An 18353-nucleotide genomic window follows, 5' to 3' on the forward strand; every position below is an offset into this window, starting at 1 on the left:
ACTTCCATATTGTGGCACCTAGAGCCCACAGCCACAGGCTCCAACGCCGTTAAGGCACACACACCAAGAAGCAGCTTAATATTAAAATAGGAATCTTTATTATCGACAAATATATATATATATATATGTTTTAATTAAAACAGCTCATAGCATCACAGCACAGGTTGGTTGACACTTGTTACATATCACCACGTCATGATAGCACGCAGCAACAATAATTACGTGTAAGGGCTCCCGCAGGATGGTGGTCTTACACTAAGTTATACAATCAAATCAAACTATTAGTATCACAATGAGTCAGCCACTCGCGCTCCCGAAAGAAAGCAGCAACAGCACACCAGCCTGTCGCAGCCTCGTTGATATGAACGTATAGGTTACCCCAGCAGTGCGTACAAGACCCCAGCCCTCCGTCGAGGCAAACAGAGCCCACTGATTGGCCAGATACTGTACACGCCTACTGTCTGGATAGGCCAAGCACAAAGATCGACAGATCAGACCGCCAAAGAGAAACAATGCACCGGGACATACCAAACAGTTTGGACAGGAGGGGTGTAAATGAAGCAACTCAGTAGTTGTTGAAGTCCGAAAAGCAAACATTACACACAAACAAAAAGTTTATATATTTTTATCTAATCAAAATTGTATACCCCTCCCCTGGACTCAAATTAAAGAGAATGTACCCTCCCTCAAACTAAATTCAAAACAAGATTACCCTCCCCTATTTTCCTCCAGTGGCCCCTTCCCTAAATAACGAACGGTCCCTTATTAAACAGTATAAATTTAACACATTCACTGCCAACAACGTATGAACACGTTTTCAGAATCCAGCTGTTCCCTGCCAACAACGTGTTTACACGTTTTTGGCATCGATTTTTTTTTTTTGACGGTGGGTTATGCATCTAACCCTTTTACATCTCTTATATAATTATTGGAGCCACCGAACGTTTACAACCCATTCCACCGACCCACTAAGTGGCAACAGGCTAGAGGAAGGAAAGCATTTTTTTAACTTGTCACGCCATTCTCAGCCCAGCCATTCTCCTTTTCGCGCTGATTGCTGGCGATGCGGGATTGCAAATTTACATAATAGATTCAGCCGATCTACTATGATCGGGTGATAGATTACAGGTGGAGGAACACACTTTGAAACACGCAGCATAAATATGACCAGAATCGCAAAAGCTTCTCTCAACCAAAACTCCAAACGAGCGAGTCCATCCCGACTTCCTCAAACAGCGGCCGTGCAGACATGCAGGCACAGGAGAGCAGCAAAGCACTGACTGGTGACAAGCTTGTCCGCCCACGGAGGGAGGAGTTGAAGCAACTCGAGAGGGAGGGAGAGAGAGAGAGAGAGAGAGAGAGAGAGAGAGAGAGGGAGGGAGAGCGAGAGGGAGGGAGAGAGAGAGAGAGAGCGAGAGGGGGAGGGAGAGAGAGAGAGAGAGAGCCAAAAATGAATGGTTAAAGTGACTGTTCCATCCAATTTCACAAAAAGCCGTTTATCTCTGAATATTCTTTCTGAGGCTAAAACCATGCTGTATTCAACTGCTAATGCTTACATAACTACTAACTCTACAAACTAACTCTTTTAGACAGAGAAAGTACACATTCTATTAGTACTTTTGAGATATTGTATGTTCACAAACTCCAAGCTGAAACGAATCCTCGGCTCTTGTAAAATGAGCCATAATCCTCAAAAAACGGCTTGGCAGAAGCTACCTACAGCAAAAAAAAACGTCTGGCAGTCAATGTGTTAATATCAATGCATCACATCTTACCTCTAATAGTAGACGATACCAACGCAGAGTAGTCTCGCTTGAACCCCGAGTGAATCGGCCAGTGTTAGTCTGTCTGTGGCCAGGGAAGATCAGGAAGTGAAATGAAACGGTTTGCAGCAGCCACTTCGGCCATAACCACAAAATAACTTCCAAAAAACCTGTTAGAATATAACGAGAGATGTTCCCGAGAGTATGCGTGGCGTTCACATTGTTTTGCTATGTTGCTAGGCAGCGCGAACGGGGTAGGCAGGCAGCTGCGTTTCACTTCCGGGTTTAGCCGGTCCGGCGGTAGGAGAGAGAGAGAGAGAGCCCCCTGTTGACGCGAGTTTAGACAGACACAGACTTAATAATCATCTAAGGGAGCAATCTCCGATTCACACGGCTTTGGTCTCAGCTACTATTATAGGTAAGATGTGATGCATCAATATTGTAATTATACTGTTTAATAACAATCGAAAAAGTTGCTCGTAGCTGCTTTAACTTAACATGGGAAAACACGTTTCACGAAGGCGGGCAAAACAGAGCTTTTTACCTGCTACACAGACTCTGTCTCCATAGCGGGGGGTTGGTGTCAGCTGACTCTGTCTCCATAGTGGGGGGTTGGTGTCAGCTGACTCTGTCTCCATAGCGGGGGGTTGGTGTCAGCTGACTGTCTCCATAGCGGGCGGTTGGTGTCAGCTGTGGTTTTCAAAGGAGACTTCAAGTAGATATTGAGTTTCGCCAAGTGATAATGTAGCTGGTTATGCAGGGTTTGGAATTGTAAGCTATATAAACTGGTACTGAGGTTTGGAAGTGTAGGCTATATTAACTGGTACTGAGGTTTGGAAGTGTAGGCTATATTAACTGGTACTGAGGTTTGGAAGTGTAGGCTATATTAACTGGTACTGAGGTTTAGAAGTGTAGGCTATATTAACTGGTACTGAGGTTTGGAAGTGTAGGCTTTATTAACTGGTACTGAGGTGTGGAAGTGTAGGCTATATTAACTGGTACTGAGGTTTGGAAGTGTAGGCTTTATTAACTGGTACTGAGGTGTGGAAGTGTAGGCTATATTAACTGGTACTGAGGTTTGGAAGTGTAGGCTTTATTAACTGGTACTGAGGTGTGGAAGTGTAGGCTATATTAACTGGTACTGAGGTTTGGAAGTGTAGGCTTTATTAACTGGTACTGAGGTGTGGAAGTGTAGGCTATATTAACTGGTACTGAGGTTTGGAAGTGTAGGCTATATTAACTGGTACTGAGGTTTGGAAGTGTAGGCTTTATTAACTGGTACTGAGGTGTGGAAGTGTAGGCTATATTAACTGGTACTGAGGTGTGGAAGTGTAGGCTTTATTAACTGGTACTGAGGTGTGGAAGTGTAGGCTTTATTAACTGGTACTGAGGTGTGGAAGTGTAGGCTTTATTAACTGGTACTGAGGTGTGGAAGTGTAGGCTTTATTAACTGGTACTGAGGTTTGGAAGTGTAGGCTTTATTAACTGGTACTGAGGTGTGGAAGTGTAGGCTTTATTAACTGGTACTGAGGTGTGGAAGTGTAGGCTTTATTAACTGGTACTGAGGTGTGGAAGTGTAGGCTTTATTAACTGGTACTGAGGTGTGGAAGTGTAGGCTATATTAACTGGTACTGAGGTTTGGAAGTGTAGGCTTTATTAACTGGTACTGAGGTGTGGAAGTGTAGGCTTTATTAACTGGTACTGAGGTGTGGAAGTGTAGGCTTTATTAACTGGTACTGAGGTTTGGAAGTGTAGGCTATATTAACTGGTACTGAGGTTTGGAAGTGTAGGCTTTATTAACTGGTACTGAGGTGTGGAAGTGTAGGCTATATTAACTGGTACTGAGGTTTGGAAGTGTAGGCTTTATTAACTGGTACTGAGGTGTGGAAGTGTAGGCTTTATTAACTGGTACTGAGGTGTGGAAGTGTAGGCTATATTAACTGGTACTGAGGTTTGGAAGTGTAGGCTTTATTAACTGGTACTGAGGTGTGGAAGTGTAGGCTTTATTAACTGGTACTGAGGTGTGGAAGTGTAGGCTTTATTAACTGGTACTGAGGTGTGGAAGTGTAGGCTTTATTAACTGGTACTGAGGTGTGGAAGTGTAGGCTTTATTAACTGGTACTGAGGTGTGGAAGTGTAGGCTTTATTAACTGTTACTGAGGTTTGGAAGTGTAGGCTTTATTAACTGGTACTGAGGTGTGGAAGTGTAGGCTTTATTAACTGGTACTGAGGTTTGGAAGTGTAGGCTATATTAACTGGTACTGAGGTTTGGAAGTGTAGGCTTTATTAACTGGTACTGAGGTTTGGAAGTGTAGGCTTTATTAACTGGTACTGAGGTGTGGAAGTGTAGGCTTTATTAACTGGTACTGAGGTGTGGAAGTGTAGGCTTTATTAACTGGTACTGAGGTTTGGAAGTGTAGGCTATATTAACTGGTACTGAGGTGTGGAAGTGTAGGCTTTATTAACTGGTACTGAGGTGTGGAAGTGTAGGCTTTATTAACTGGTACTGAGGTGTGGAAGTGTAGGCTTTATTAACTGGTACTGAGGTTTGGAAGTGTAGGCTATATTAACTGGTACTGAGGTGTGGAAGTGTAGGCTTTATTAACTGGTACTGAGGTTTGGAAGTGTAGGCTTTATTAACTGGTACTGAGGTGTGGAAGTGTAGGCTTTATTAACTGGTACTGAGGTGTGGAAGTGTAGGCTTTATTAACTGGTACTGAGGTTTGGAAGTGTAGGCTTTATTAACTGGTACTGAGGTTTGGAAGTGTAGGCTTTATTAACTGGTACTGAGGTGTGGAAGTGTAGGCTTTATTAACTGGTACTGAGGTTTGGAAGTGTAGGCTTTATTAACTGGTACTGAGGTGTGGAAGTGTAGGCTTTATTAACTGGTACTGAGGTGTGGAAGTGTAGGCTTTATTAACTGGTACTGAGGTGTGGAAGTGTAGGCTTTATTAACTGGTACTGAGGTTTGGAAGTGTAGGCTTTATTAACTGGTACTGAGGTGTGGAAGTGTAGGCTTTATTAACTGGTACTGAGGTGTGGAAGTGTAGGCTTTATTAACTGGTACTGAGGTTTGGAAGTGTAGGCTATATTAACTGGTACTGAGGTTTGGAAGTGTAGGCTTTATTAACTGGTACTGAGGTGTGGAAGTGTAGGCTATATTAACTGGTACTGAGGTTTGGAAGTGTAGGCTTTATTAACTGGTACTGAGGTGTGGAAGTGTAGGCTTTATTAACTGGTACTGAGGTGTGGAAGTGTAGGCTATATTAACTGGTACTGAGGTTTGGAAGTGTAGGCTTTATTAACTGTTACTGAGGTTTGGAAGTGTAGGCTTTATTAACTGGTACTGAGGTTTGGAAGTGTAGGCTTTATTAACTGGTACTGAGGTTTGGAAGTGTAGGCTTTATTAACTGGTACTGAGGTGTGGAAGTGTAGGCTTTATTAACTGGTACTGAGGTTTGGAAGTGTAGGCTTTATTAACTGGTACTGAGGTTTGGAAGTGTAGGCTTTATTAACTGGTACTGAGGTGTGGAAGTGTAGGCTTTATTAACTGGTACTGAGGTGTGGAAGTGTAGGCTTTATTAACTGGTACTGAGGTGTGGAAGTGTAGGCTTTATTAACTGGTACTGAGGTGTGGAAGTGTAGGCTTTATTAACTGGTACTGAGGTGTGGAAGTGTAGGCTTTATTAACTGTTACTGAGGTTTGGAAGTGTAGGCTTTATTAACTGGTACTGAGGTGTGGAAGTGTAGGCTTTATTAACTGGTACTGAGGTTTGGAAGTGTAGGCTATATTAACTGGTACTGAGGTTTGGAAGTGTAGGCTTTATTAACTGGTACTGAGGTTTGGAAGTGTAGGCTTTATTAACTGGTACTGAGGTGTGGAAGTGTAGGCTTTATTAACTGGTACTGAGGTGTGGAAGTGTAGGCTTTATTAACTGGTACTGAGGTTTGGAAGTGTAGGCTATATTAACTGGTACTGAGGTGTGGAAGTGTAGGCTTTATTAACTGGTACTGAGGTGTGGAAGTGTAGGCTTTATTAACTGGTACTGAGGTTTGGAAGTGTAGGCTATATTAACTGGTACTGAGGTGTGGAAGTGTAGGCTTTATTAACTGGTACTGAGGTTTGGAAGTGTAGGCTTTATTAACTGGTACTGAGGTGTGGAAGTGTAGGCTTTATTAACTGGTACTGAGGTGTGGAAGTGTAGGCTTTATTAACTGGTACTGAGGTTTGGAAGTGTAGGCTTTATTAACTGGTACTGAGGTTTGGAAGTGTAGGCTTTATTAACTGGTACTGAGGTGTGGAAGTGTAGGCTTTATTAACTGGTACTGAGGTTTGGAAGTGTAGGCTTTATTAACTGGTACTGAGGTGTGGAAGTGTAGGCTTTATTAACTGGTACTGAGGTTTGGAAGTGTAGGCTTTATTAACTGGTACTGAGGTTTGGAAGTGTAGGCTTTATTAACTGTTACTGAGGTGTGGAAGTGTAGGCTTTATTAACTGGTACTGAGGTTTGGAAGTGTAGGCTTTATTAACTGGTACTGAGGTTTGGAAGTGTAGGCTTTATTAACTGGTACTGAGGTTTGGAAGTGTAGGCTATATTAACTGGCACTGAATTGTGGCTGATGACATCTGGCCGCAGGGACAACAGTTGAAAATTAGCCTCTTGGCTAACACTGGCACATTTATCTTGTGGTTGATTAATGTGTATTGTCCCTGATCCGGGATAGGAGGTGGCAGTTCCAGCAGGGGACCCTGATTTATAAATAAATATATTACAAATGAATTAATTAACTAGATCTCAGTGATCGATTGATTGATTGATTTTAATGCCCAATCAATGTAAAAACACCCACAAGGTTGCTCTGCTGTCACATTGCCTCTGGTACAATGTGGTATTTAATCATCTTTAACCCATTAATACCTGATGCAGCATTTGTGTGTGTATCCCTTTAAGTCTTAAAGGGATACGCACACAAATGAGGGATATACACGCAAATGCTGCATTAGGTATCAATGGGTTAAACAGATTGCAGAAATTTGGTACACAGTTCTATGGAGTTTGTACCCGTTTTTTCTGCAGCTTCCTTATCCCATGTATTTCAGACGAGGAAGGTTTCCTCAGTTGTTTTGAACATCAGTCTTGGCTGCTAGGTCTCGTCGCTTGCAAAGAAATAAACATTTCCTGACTCTCAAGCGATGTACAAAGTTTTTCATCAGAAACATTGTTCATGTAGCTATTGTTCTTTGTCATGGAGTAGTCTTGAATGTGACAGGTAGTTTACACCCTGACGACATTGTACATAGCATTTTCTGATGAACATTGTTCATGTTACACCAGCAAGGAATGTCAAATGTCATAAAAAGCAGGAAAAACCTTCTTTATTCAGGTTTGATTGACCGGCACATTAAGTCAATTAAAATCAGCACATTTTGTTTCCTCTCTTGTTCTAATGCTGGTTGGTTGGAATGGCTAGCAGCAGCACAGTTTTGGATTGGTGTAACAGTCATGGGTAGCAGCAGCAGCGTTTTGGATTGCTGTAACAGTCATGCCACTCAAAGGTTTGGAATGTGTGAGCCAGTGTTGTAGTTGAGTTCAGGATTCATGACTCGGACTTGGACTCGAAAATTCATGCATTCAGACTCAGAAGTTCGAGACAACGATTCGGACTTGTTCATAGATAAAGACTGTTTTGTTTTTGGTTGTATTTCTGTAATTGGCCCTAATAATTTGGCATAAGATATCGATAGCTATGTTACATGTAATACTATGTTACATGTAATACTATGTTACATGTAATAATACTATGTTACATGTAATACTATGTTACATGTAATACTATGTAGTATAATGTGTTGTCAAAGAGGGTGATGAAGGATGCGCTGGATTTTGGCCTGCACTAACTGTTGTCTTGATGAAGATTGCTCCTACCTGCCTGTTTTGCTGACTGCCAGACTTGTTGTTTTGTTTGATGTCTCAACCTACAATACAAAAAAGCAGACGATTATTCCTCAGAAGACCAGGAGCAGCTGGTCTCTCATGGTGGAGCAGGCCTGTGCAGGTTCTGCTAAGCTGACATCAGAAGTGGTGAGCTCTGTCTACACTCTGCCTCCAACCATCCCTTCCTTTCCTTCTTTTCCTAGGGCAGTGGTTCTCAAATGGGGGTCCGGGGACCCCCAGGGGTCCGTGGCACTTTGCAAGGGGGTCCGCGAAAAGTTTTCAGGAAAATAAAAATAACAACTTTTTTGTTGTTGCAAAAGCTTCATAGTTCAATGAAAGTATTTCATGCTTTAAATCTAAAATGGTTCATGGATTATATTCTAATCTAACAAACCTATCAATTAAAATGTCTTGCACGTTACCGTTGAAACAATTTAACTTAGCCCAAAATCACAAATCAAAATGAGGGGGTCCCTGGTATATTTTCTATCTTGTAATATAAGGGGTCCTTGGCTGAAAAACATTTAAGAACCTCTGCTCTAGGGTATCCGCACGCCGCACGGTCTTGAAAAGTATTACAAGTTGATAAATCAATTTTGGGAAAATTAAGGCCCGTAAAAAGTATTAAAAAGTCATAATTAATAAATAATTGCCATTTGATGAGGTATTCCATTTTTTTGCTGATTATGTATCGTCTCATATCGATTAATTAAATTATGAATTTAATCGAAATCATATCTTGGCAGACTTTGTGATATCAGCAAATATCTCGTTGTCCAAAGAATCTATATAATATCCTATCGTGATGAAACTTGTGATCGTGATTTACACCTATGTTGCTGATGTCACGAAAGTGGCGTTTCGGTCTTAAAATATGTTCAAAATGTCTTAAAAAATGTCTTAAAAGGTATTGATTTTAACTTCAGGATTCCTGCATATACCCAGTAGGGGACAGTAGGCGTGTGAGAAAAAAATCGATACAGCATAGTATCGCAATATTTTGTGTAGCAATATATCGTATCACATGAATGCCAAGTATCGTGATATTTTATTATACAAATTGTCAAGTGCATGCAACATTTATGACAGGTTTTTATGACAGTGTTGGTCAGTCTGTCTGCTTGACAATCTCATTTTACTGCGATAAAAATGATTGAAGTGAGATGAACAGACTGGAAATTTTATGTCATTAGATAAAACAGATGCTGACCAAGTTTTTTCCTTTGGGGACATAATTGGCAATTGAAAAAAAGGTAATAAATCACAATATATCGCAATACACAATATATCACAATACTAGCATATCGCAATACTATTGTATCGTGACTTAAGTATCGTAATAATATCATATCGTGGGGGATCTGGTGATTCCCACCCCTACCCTGCAGTCTCTCTCATCACACACATGAACAGAACCATGTTTCCCATCGGGGATTAAGAATAAACACCATACCATACCATAACATCCAACACATTTTTATAAAGGGATCCGCTACATAGCCATAGCCTATTCAGTTTCTATGACCCAAACAAATCAACCACAGAAAATGTTGATTTATTATGTAGAGTTCTAATCATTTATGTGAAATGTACATGGTGTCAATAAGTTGTTACATGTTCATGGCTGTCGAGCAACAGCAGGATCATTGATTTTTTCCTTTTGTCTTCTTGAAGTCTCAAAATGCTAGCATGATGCTAGCATGATGCTAGCATGACTCCTCTCTTGAATGGAAGATTGCACAGAGGTTTGCTACCTTGTTAGCATTTTGTGACATTAAAAAGCACTTGAATAATAATGCAGCTCTTTGATAACTGTCAAAAGGTAATGACACATTATTTACACTATATGCATTTCATATAAATGATCAGAATACAGGAAAAAGCAACAACAGAAAATGCTCTCCTGCCCATTAAAATAGAGCAGGGTTACATCACTTGTCCCAAGTGTGGGCAAGGCATTACATTACATTATGTCATTTGGCAGACGCTTTTATCCAAAGCGATGTAATGTAATGTAATGTAATGTGGGCAAGGCTCATCTGAAACTTTACGCTATTCTTCTGTATAGACCTTATTCGCTAACCCTGGACGCCACCATATTGTTGACATACCATCCTGCGCGCACACAGCGCTGCAGCTGACTTATTGTCATTTCTGTTCCATTATAAAATAGCGATGCTAATGACACCAATAAAAACCCCACAGTTGTTATTTGTATGTATGCTGCTGACGGCAGCCGTTAATGCCTGTAACAAATAAACAAAAAATGAGGTGAACAGACTTTGCTGTGAGGAGCTGTCAGAAAGTTTCACCTGTCTCTCCCAACTATCCACACACCTCTCCTGTGCTGCTGACGTATCCCCAGTCTCGCTCCCTTCACGTCTGAGGACGGTAGAGATAGAAACAAACCATGGGGACTTTATTGCTGTCATTACTACAGCCGTGTGTAACGCAGGTCACCATCCGAACACAATAGGAACGATACAGGTAACGCTAACAGTGGCTAGCTTCGTATAAACGCTGCTCCACATAGGCTGTCACTGGAGAGCTGCTGCGTTATGTCGACAATATGGCGGCGGTGGGCGTGCCAGTACGTGAGTGACGTCAATCGAATAAGGTCTATAGATGTGGGCATGACTTCTTGGCATAATTTAGTAACACTTAGCATTGTTAGCTCAATAGCAAATTTCAGTAATGTTACCCTGTCATGTTAGCTTTTTGTCAATTGTGTTGTGGCATGATAGCAATAGTTGGGGTTGGCTAAATTTGTTGTATTTGTGTTTTGTTGTATTTTTGCTAGTTAGGTCCACTTCACATTAAGTGTTAAGCTGCATGTGTTTGTGTGCATTTAGGTGTTTGTATCTACAGTAGCTTTAGTCGGTTTGTTAGCTGTTGGCAGTTACGATCATTTGTTGTAAGTTAACCCATGTGCTAACTGGCAGATCAGCTATTTGTGTCATGATTTGAGTAGTGTTTTGAGTAAGCTAATAATGCCATTGTCCCTTTTGTAGTTAGGTCCTAGTGATTAGTGTGTCTCAGAATATTGGTGTAGCCTTGATGTAGAATATTTTCCCTATTAAGCTAGCTGAGATGGCAGTTTATATGGAATGCCAATCAATATCCAAGACTGCATTCTATCAATTTGAGAGCATGATTTATGGATTTCACTTCCTCTCAAACCCAACTCTCGCACTCAAATAGCCTCCGCGTGTGCTTAGATTTGATCTACTTGTGCTCAAACTGTATGCTTGCACTCAAAACTATTATGCTTGCACAGATTTCCTGCCCTCACACTCAACCTACTTTTGTGCGCTCTTGAAATTTCTCCTCTTGGATTTCTTCTCTGCACTTGGATTATTTGTGCAAAGTTTTGACAGGAATCTGAGCACAGAGAAGAAATCCAAGAGGAGAAGTTTCAAGAGTGCACAGAAGCAGTTTAAGTGTGAGGGCAGGAAATCTGTCCAAGCAACAAGACATTTGAGTGCAAACACCAAGTTTGAGCACATGCAGAGCTAATCTAAATGCAACAGAAGCTATTTGTGTGCGAGGGCGGGGCTTTGAGGGAAAGCCTTGAAAAATCGGAACGTGAAATCCATAAATCATGTTCTTAAATTGATAGGCCGCGCTCTTGGATATTGATAGGGATGCCATTCCATAGTTTTATGTAGAGTTCTGTCAATGTAGACATTGATCCTCTGGACAAAAAGCTGGATATTGATTGTTGGAGAGTCTAAATTTGTCTGATCCTGAATGAGAGAAAGAGAATGACAAGAAGCAAGAGAGGAGAACTTAATCACACATTCATTGTCAAATAGGTAAATGGTACGATAGTTTGATTGGGGATCATGTCTATGTTCCCCGGGTTCTATGTTCCCCGGGTTCTATATTCCCCGGGTTCTATATCCCCGTTTTTCACTAACCTCTCCCAGCCCCCACGCCAAACCTAACCTCCCCCCATGCCTAAACCTAACCTCCCCCAGACCCTAACCCAAAACCTAACCTCTCCCACCCCCACGCCTAAACCTAAGTTCATAGAAAGGGTTCTATGTTCCCCGGTCCCACAAAAACGGGGAACATAGGACCCGGGGAACATAGGACCCGGGGAACATAGGGATGACCCCTTTGATTGAGCTAAAAGGCACACAAAAAAGGCATTTACCAGTGATTATTTTTTGCCACATATTATGGCAGGTGTCTTTGTGCTGCTGCAGGTCCACTCTTAGATTATACACTTCATTTTTATTTCAGAAGACTATTTTGCCTTACTTTGTTTTTCATTGTAAAATATTGTCTTATTTCATCCTATAGGGTATTATTATATTATATTATATTATCCTATAGGTTATTTCATCCTATAGGGTTAGGGTTAGGTAGGTTCAAGGTTGCAATGAAAAGATTTGAAACCAACGTTGTTTGGCCTGCTGTGATGCTCTCTCTGTGATTGTGCTGCGATCGGTGTTGTTGTCAAGTCACTGTATCTCGAGTCCAAGTAGAGTCTCGTGTCCCCATTACCTGAGTCCCAGTCCATAGTTACTGAACATAAGTGTGAATCCACATGCACGCGCCTGAATAATGTCACAATCAATCTAGCTATCCATATCTTAGGCCAAATTATTAGGGCCTATTACAAAACAAAAACAAGAAAACAAGTCTTTATCAAAATAAGTCTGAGTCCTCGGCTCCAACTTCCCAGTCCCAAATGAATGCATGAATGCTCGACTCCAAGTCGAGTCAAGAGTCATGAAAATGTGTCCAGGACCCTGTAGCTCATACCCTGTCTGTCTCTATCCTGGTGTAGCTCATACCCTGTGTGTCTCTATCCCTGGCTGCTGTAGCTCATACCCTGTCTGTCTCTATCCTGCTGTAGCTCATACCCTGTGTGTCTCTATCCTGCTGTAGCTCATACCCTGTCTGTCTCTATCCTGGTGTAGCTCATACCCTGTGTGTCTCTATCCTGGTGTAGCTCATACCCTGTCTGTCTCTATCCTGCTGTAGCTCATACCCTGTCTGTCTCTATCCTGGTGTAGCTCATACCCTGTGTGTCTCTATCCTGCTGTAGCTCATACCCTGTCTGTCTCTATCCTGCTGTAGCTCATACCCTGTGTGTCTCTATCCTGGTGTAGCTCATACCCTGTCTGTCTCTATCCTGGTGTAGCTCATACCCTGTCTGTCTCTATCCTGGTGTAGCTCATACCCTGTGTGTCTCTATCCTGCTGTAGCTCATACCCTGTCTGTCTCTATCCTGCTGTAGCTCATACCCTGTGTGTCTCTATCCTGCTGTAGCTCATACCCTGTGTGTCTATATCCCTGGCTGCTGTAGCTCATACTAGGGCTGCACGATTAATCGTATTTTCATCGTCATCGCGATATGAAAATGCGCGATGAACACATCGCAAAAGTCACGTGTTATCGCAATTTAAATTTTATTTTATTTTATTTTATTTTTTTACAGTGCACCTCAACAACATGCAAGATACCAGCTGAATAAGTGTCCAAATGTTCATGTCATTCTGGCCAATACTCCACTTCTGTTGGAATATCTTTCAATAATTGTTGTGACTAAAAGGCTAAAAGTAATCTCATGTGTAAGAAATGACTGTTCTACATTGAAGTAAAAATGTAAATAATTAACTTGTTGGTTTTGGATTTTTTTTTAGCTTCAAGAGTGCATTTTTGTTCTTGTGTGACCCTCAACACAGGCTTTGAGAATCCCGGGCCACTTACTGATACTTATGCTTAAATTAACACACTCATATTGCAAAATGAATTTAGGCCCTCACTGTAATACTTGAATTTGAAGTTCAGCATGAATACATTTGTCATTTTTTGTCTTAGATATACCTTTGTGTGTTATTGCAATATAAAACTACATAATTGAGAATCGATTCTAGATTCTGGAATCGAGAATCGTTGGAATCGAGAATCGATTCTGGAATCGGATCGTGACCCCAGGAATCGGAATCGGATCGGATCGTGGCTTAGCCAGATCGGAGCACCCCTACCCATCAATATTTTTGTTTATAGCATTTATTTATTTATCGCAGGTCATATCGTCATCGCAATATTGAACAGTGTTATCGCACATCGCAGCTTTTCCTCATATCGTGCAGCCCTAGCTCATACCCTGTCTGTCTCTATCCCTAGGCTCCCCAGCCCCATGCTGCTGTAGCTCATGCCCTGTGTGTCTCTATCCCTAGGCTCCCCAGCCCCAGGCTGCTGTAGCTCATGCCCTGTGTGTCTCTATCCCTAGGCTCCCCAGCCCCATGCTGCTGTAGCTCATGCCCTGTGTGTTTCTATCCCTAGGCTCCCCAGCCCCAGGCTGCTGTAGCTCATGCCCTGTGTGTCTCTATCCCTAGGCTCCCCAGCCCCAGGCCTCTCTGCAGCGGGGTCTGTCCAGCTCGGCGCGGGGCGTCCTTTCTAACTTTGCCCAGGCCTCCCAGCTGTCCGTGGCCACCAGCCTGATGGGCATGAGCAGTGCCAAGCGCTGTGCCAGCAGCCAGCAGGCAGGGGGCAGCAGACTGCAACATGACAGCCGCCGCCAGATCTACAATATCCCTGGTACCTACAACATACACTGTGTTACATGCCGTTCACATCATACGCCGAAGCAACGCTCAACCTGTCTGAGCCTGTTTGTCTTGTTCGTATATTGTTCTATACAAATTGGGGGGGGAAATAAATAAATAAGCTCAACCTACGCTGAACCCACAAGTGTAATTTAGTTAGACGTCCTTAACAGGCGAGGCCGTTCACACCAGCCACGCGCGTGTCGCGCTCAAGGCATGTATAGACAAGTTTCCTGGGCACTTCCGGTTTGCTTCCGGACTCGGCCGCGATATGTCTGTCTCTTCCGGTGTTTGTGAATACAGTCAGAGAAGCGTGACATACAAGCGTAGTAGCCATAGCGACCACCGAACAAATGCAAACTTGGGATCATTCTCCGAGTCTCCTGTCTAACGAAAGAGTGTCTATCCCACACCCGTTGACAGTGGACACATGGGAAGATAATATGTGTAAATGGCCGAACGTAACTACAGGCAGGATTATAGCGTATTTTGAGGAATCAATGGCGGTGGACGGCAACGCGATGAACAATCTCAAAAGCTCCGAAGGGTCAGCCAGACTAACATTAGGTTACAGTCCTCTCCTCTCTCACAGTCAGTCAGACTAACGTTAGGTTACAGTCCTCTCCTCTGTCACAGTTAGACTAACGTTAGGTTACAGTCCTCTCCTCTGTCACAGTCAGACTAATGTTAGGTTACAGTCCTCTCCTCTGTCACAGTCAGCCAGACTAACGTTAGGTTACAGTCCTCTCCTCTGTCACAGTCAGTCAGACTAACGTTAGGTTACAGTCCTCTCCTCTGTCACAGTCAGTCAGACTAACGTTAGGTTACAGTCCTCTCCTCTGTCACAGTCAGTCAGACTAACGTTAGGTTACAGTCCTCTCCTCTGTCACAGTCAGTCAGACTAACGTTAGGTTACAGTCCTCTCCTCTGTCACAGTCAGTCAGACTAACGTTAGGTTACAGTCCTCTCCTCTCTCACAGTCAGTCAGACTAACGTTAGGTTACAGTCCTCTCCTCTGTCACAGTCAGTCAGACTAACGTTAGGTTACAGTCCTCTCCTCTGTCACAGTCAGTCATACTAACGTTAGGTTACAGTCCTCTCCTCTGTCACAGTCAGCCAGACTAACGTTAGGTTACAGTCCTCTCCTCTGTCACAGTCAGTCAGACTAACGTTAGGTTACAGTCCTCTCCTCTGTCACAGTCAGTCAGACTAACGTTAGGTTACAGTCCTCTCCTCTGTCACAGTCAGCCAGACTAACGTTAGGTGTCTCTCCATTCAAAAACAACACAGTTTGCCTTGATCACTGCAAAACATGACATGCCGTGTGTAGCCTCCACACAATAGGGCTACACACGGTAAATCATGGTAAATACGCAGCACAATACCCGCCGTGGTAAACAGAAGAAGACTGGGATATTCACTTTAAGGCGACTCACTTCTAGACTTGAATGAAATTGTATTCACTTACTATCTGCTCCATGGATTACCATTTTACAATTTCGGAGCCAAAATTGTAACATAGCAACGTTGGTCCACAAACGTTGTTATTTTACAATTTTTGGGGGGATCGGGTTGGGATTATAATGTTAGTTTGCCGAGTCGCACCTGGTAATCCAGAAATGGCGTTATGGTACCTTTGTCTACTTGTAGATCATCAAGAAACTTTAAATTAATAAGGTTAGATGTGTTTAACAGAGCTGTATATCGGGTCTAGCAGCTGATCAGCAGCTCAGACAGCCTCAAACACGAGGTGATTGACAGCTCTATAATTCGCAAAATAGCAGTGGATGGAAACGCGCATTGTTTCGCATTTTATTTTGCCGACTTCCTGAAAATTCGATTAAAAGTTGCGATACATTTGGATGGAAACCCAGTCACACAATCTAGTTGCTGCAACTTGAGATGGTATTGGATATGCATCATGTGTGCTGATGCTCAAAACACTGTCGATCCAACCACTCGTTCAGGCGTTTCTGTGTATTGTGACAGCCACGCACTGCACAATGTGTTCCAGAATAACCCATTGTTAATAACGTCTGCTAAGAGAGAGAAGGTTTCTTGTGTGACTGGTTAAGCATCAGCTCAGCTTGAGCCTGGGTAGGGGTAGGCTAGCCTGTTCCGTAGACTACCAGACATTGTGCTAAGCTAACTAGCAGGATATGTCTTATTGTTGGCTTGTCTCTCTGTGTTTCAGGGTTAAATATTGCCTATCTGAACCCAGCGGCGGTTGGAGCCCATAAGAGCTCCAGTTTAGCAGACCGGCAGAGGGAGTACCTGTTGGACATGATTCCTCCTCGCTCCATATCGCAGTCCATCACCGGACAGAAATGAGCCCCAGCCCTCCTGCTCCCCTGAAGCCACCCCATCCTACCCTCCTGCCCTCCTGCCCCCTCACTAAGCACTCCCGGCTCAGCCAACAACCCCCCCTCCCCCCATCGCATGCAGTGCCTGTCCGTGTGCCTACCTTAAACCAACCCATGAAAAGCCACCAAGTCAGACAAACACACTAAACTGTCCGTGCATCTCAACTTTTCTTACTATAGCAAAACTTCTTTGTCTGCGTTGTTTAACAATGTAATTCCCATTATTATTGCTGTTGGTAGCGCTATTATTACTACAACTACCTTTTTTCGCTTCAGTTACTATTACTCATGTTATGTCTTTTTGTTATGCTTAAGTAGTGCGTGTCCATTTTTTTTTATTTCTCTACCTTCACTCATATTTATTTTTGGGGAGGGAGGGCAAACTATTGCAGGGTGTCTTTATGCCGTGATCAGATAGGAGCTTCTGCTCAAACACAAACACACTTGTCAGCTCTGGAGAGAGTTTGAGGGTTCGCTCGCTAACCTGGAGCAACAACGGGGATGATCTTGGTGAAGATAGAAATGGACAAGTTAGCGATGGCTCTGCTTGCTCCTGAAAAGGACGAGGAGCCCACAGTTAATCATCTCCTCCAAGATCTCCACCTAGATAGAACCTGCTGTTTTTACAGACATCATGTGGCTAAAGTTCAGACATGTTCAACTTGCGCCCCTAAATACGCTGCATCCAGAACACCAGGTGTCAGTTTGGAGGAGACGCACGCCTGCTGTCAGCAAACCATTTGAAAATAACCGAAGAAAAAGTGCAGGTGTGTTAAAAAGAGCATCCTATGTGATCACAGCCTTAGATAGCATTTTATTTTATTTTTGCTACTCTCCTCCTACCATACCCCATAAACGGTTCATTCATTTCCTCATTTTTAAGACGTCAGTCTCTCCTGTTACAGACTGATTGAATTTCAATGGCGCTAGTAGAAGGATGTACGCGAGACACCGTCATGCAAAGTAGGACTGACGGACCCAGCAGCAGGACTGACGGACCCAGCAGCTGAGGTTATTGTACCTTCGCCGGACCAGCCAGACCACAGACCCCCATAAGGAAGGAAGAGAGATTTTGACGGGACACAGTGCTGACTGACTGCAGGGGAGACCATGCCCTCCACTCAGAGATAAACACGGTGACTGTCCCTCCTGGTTTCAGCCCATGGCTCCCTGGCACTGACCCAGTGTCTCTCGTCTGGCACTGACCCAGTGTCTCTCGTCTGGCACTGACCCCAGTGTCTCTCGTCTGGTACTGACCCCAGTGTCTCTCGTCTGGCACTGACCCCAGTGTCTCTCGTCTGGTACTGACCCCAGTGTCTCTCGTCTGGTACTGACCCAGTGTCTCTCGTCTGGTACTGACCCCAGTGTCTCTCGTCTGGTACTGACCCCAGTGTCTCTCGTCTGGTACTGACCCCAGTGTCTCTCGTCTGGCACTGACCCAGTGTCTCTCGTCTGGTACTGACCCCAGTGTCTCTCGTCTGGCACTGACCCAGTGTCTCTCGTCTGGTACTGACCCAGTGTCTCTCGTCTGGTACTGACCCCAGTGTCTCTCGTCTGGCACTGACCCCAGTGTCTCTCGTCTGGTACTGACCCCAGTGTCTCTCGTCTGGCACTGACCCAGTGTCTCTCGTCTGGTACTGACCCCAGTGTCTCTCGTCTGGCACTGACCCAGTGTCTCTCGTCTGGTACTGACCCAGTGTCTCTCGTCTGGTACTGACCCAGTGT

At 43.5% G+C, this 18353-nt stretch overlaps 1 protein-coding gene across 1 annotated transcript in view; it reads left to right on the plus strand.

Moving 5' to 3' along the window:
• The window catches only part of gatad2b (GATA zinc finger domain containing 2B), a 99581-nt gene extending 82159 nt beyond the window's left edge, over nt 1-17422 (plus strand). The window contains exons 11-12 of the mRNA XM_083646166.1: nt 14056-14257; nt 16460-17422. Of these exons, the coding sequence (XP_083502292.1) occupies nt 14056-14257; nt 16460-16596 (339 nt within the window). The 3' untranslated portion in view covers nt 16597-17422. The remainder of the gene's footprint in view (nt 1-14055; nt 14258-16459) is intronic.
• Nucleotides 17423-18353: the final 931 nt, after the last annotated feature.

Source organism: Poromitra crassiceps (genome assembly GCF_964638095.1).
Source record: "Poromitra crassiceps genome assembly, chromosome: 11".
In the NCBI taxonomy this organism is placed as follows: Eukaryota; Metazoa; Chordata; class Actinopteri; order Beryciformes; family Melamphaidae; genus Poromitra; species Poromitra crassiceps.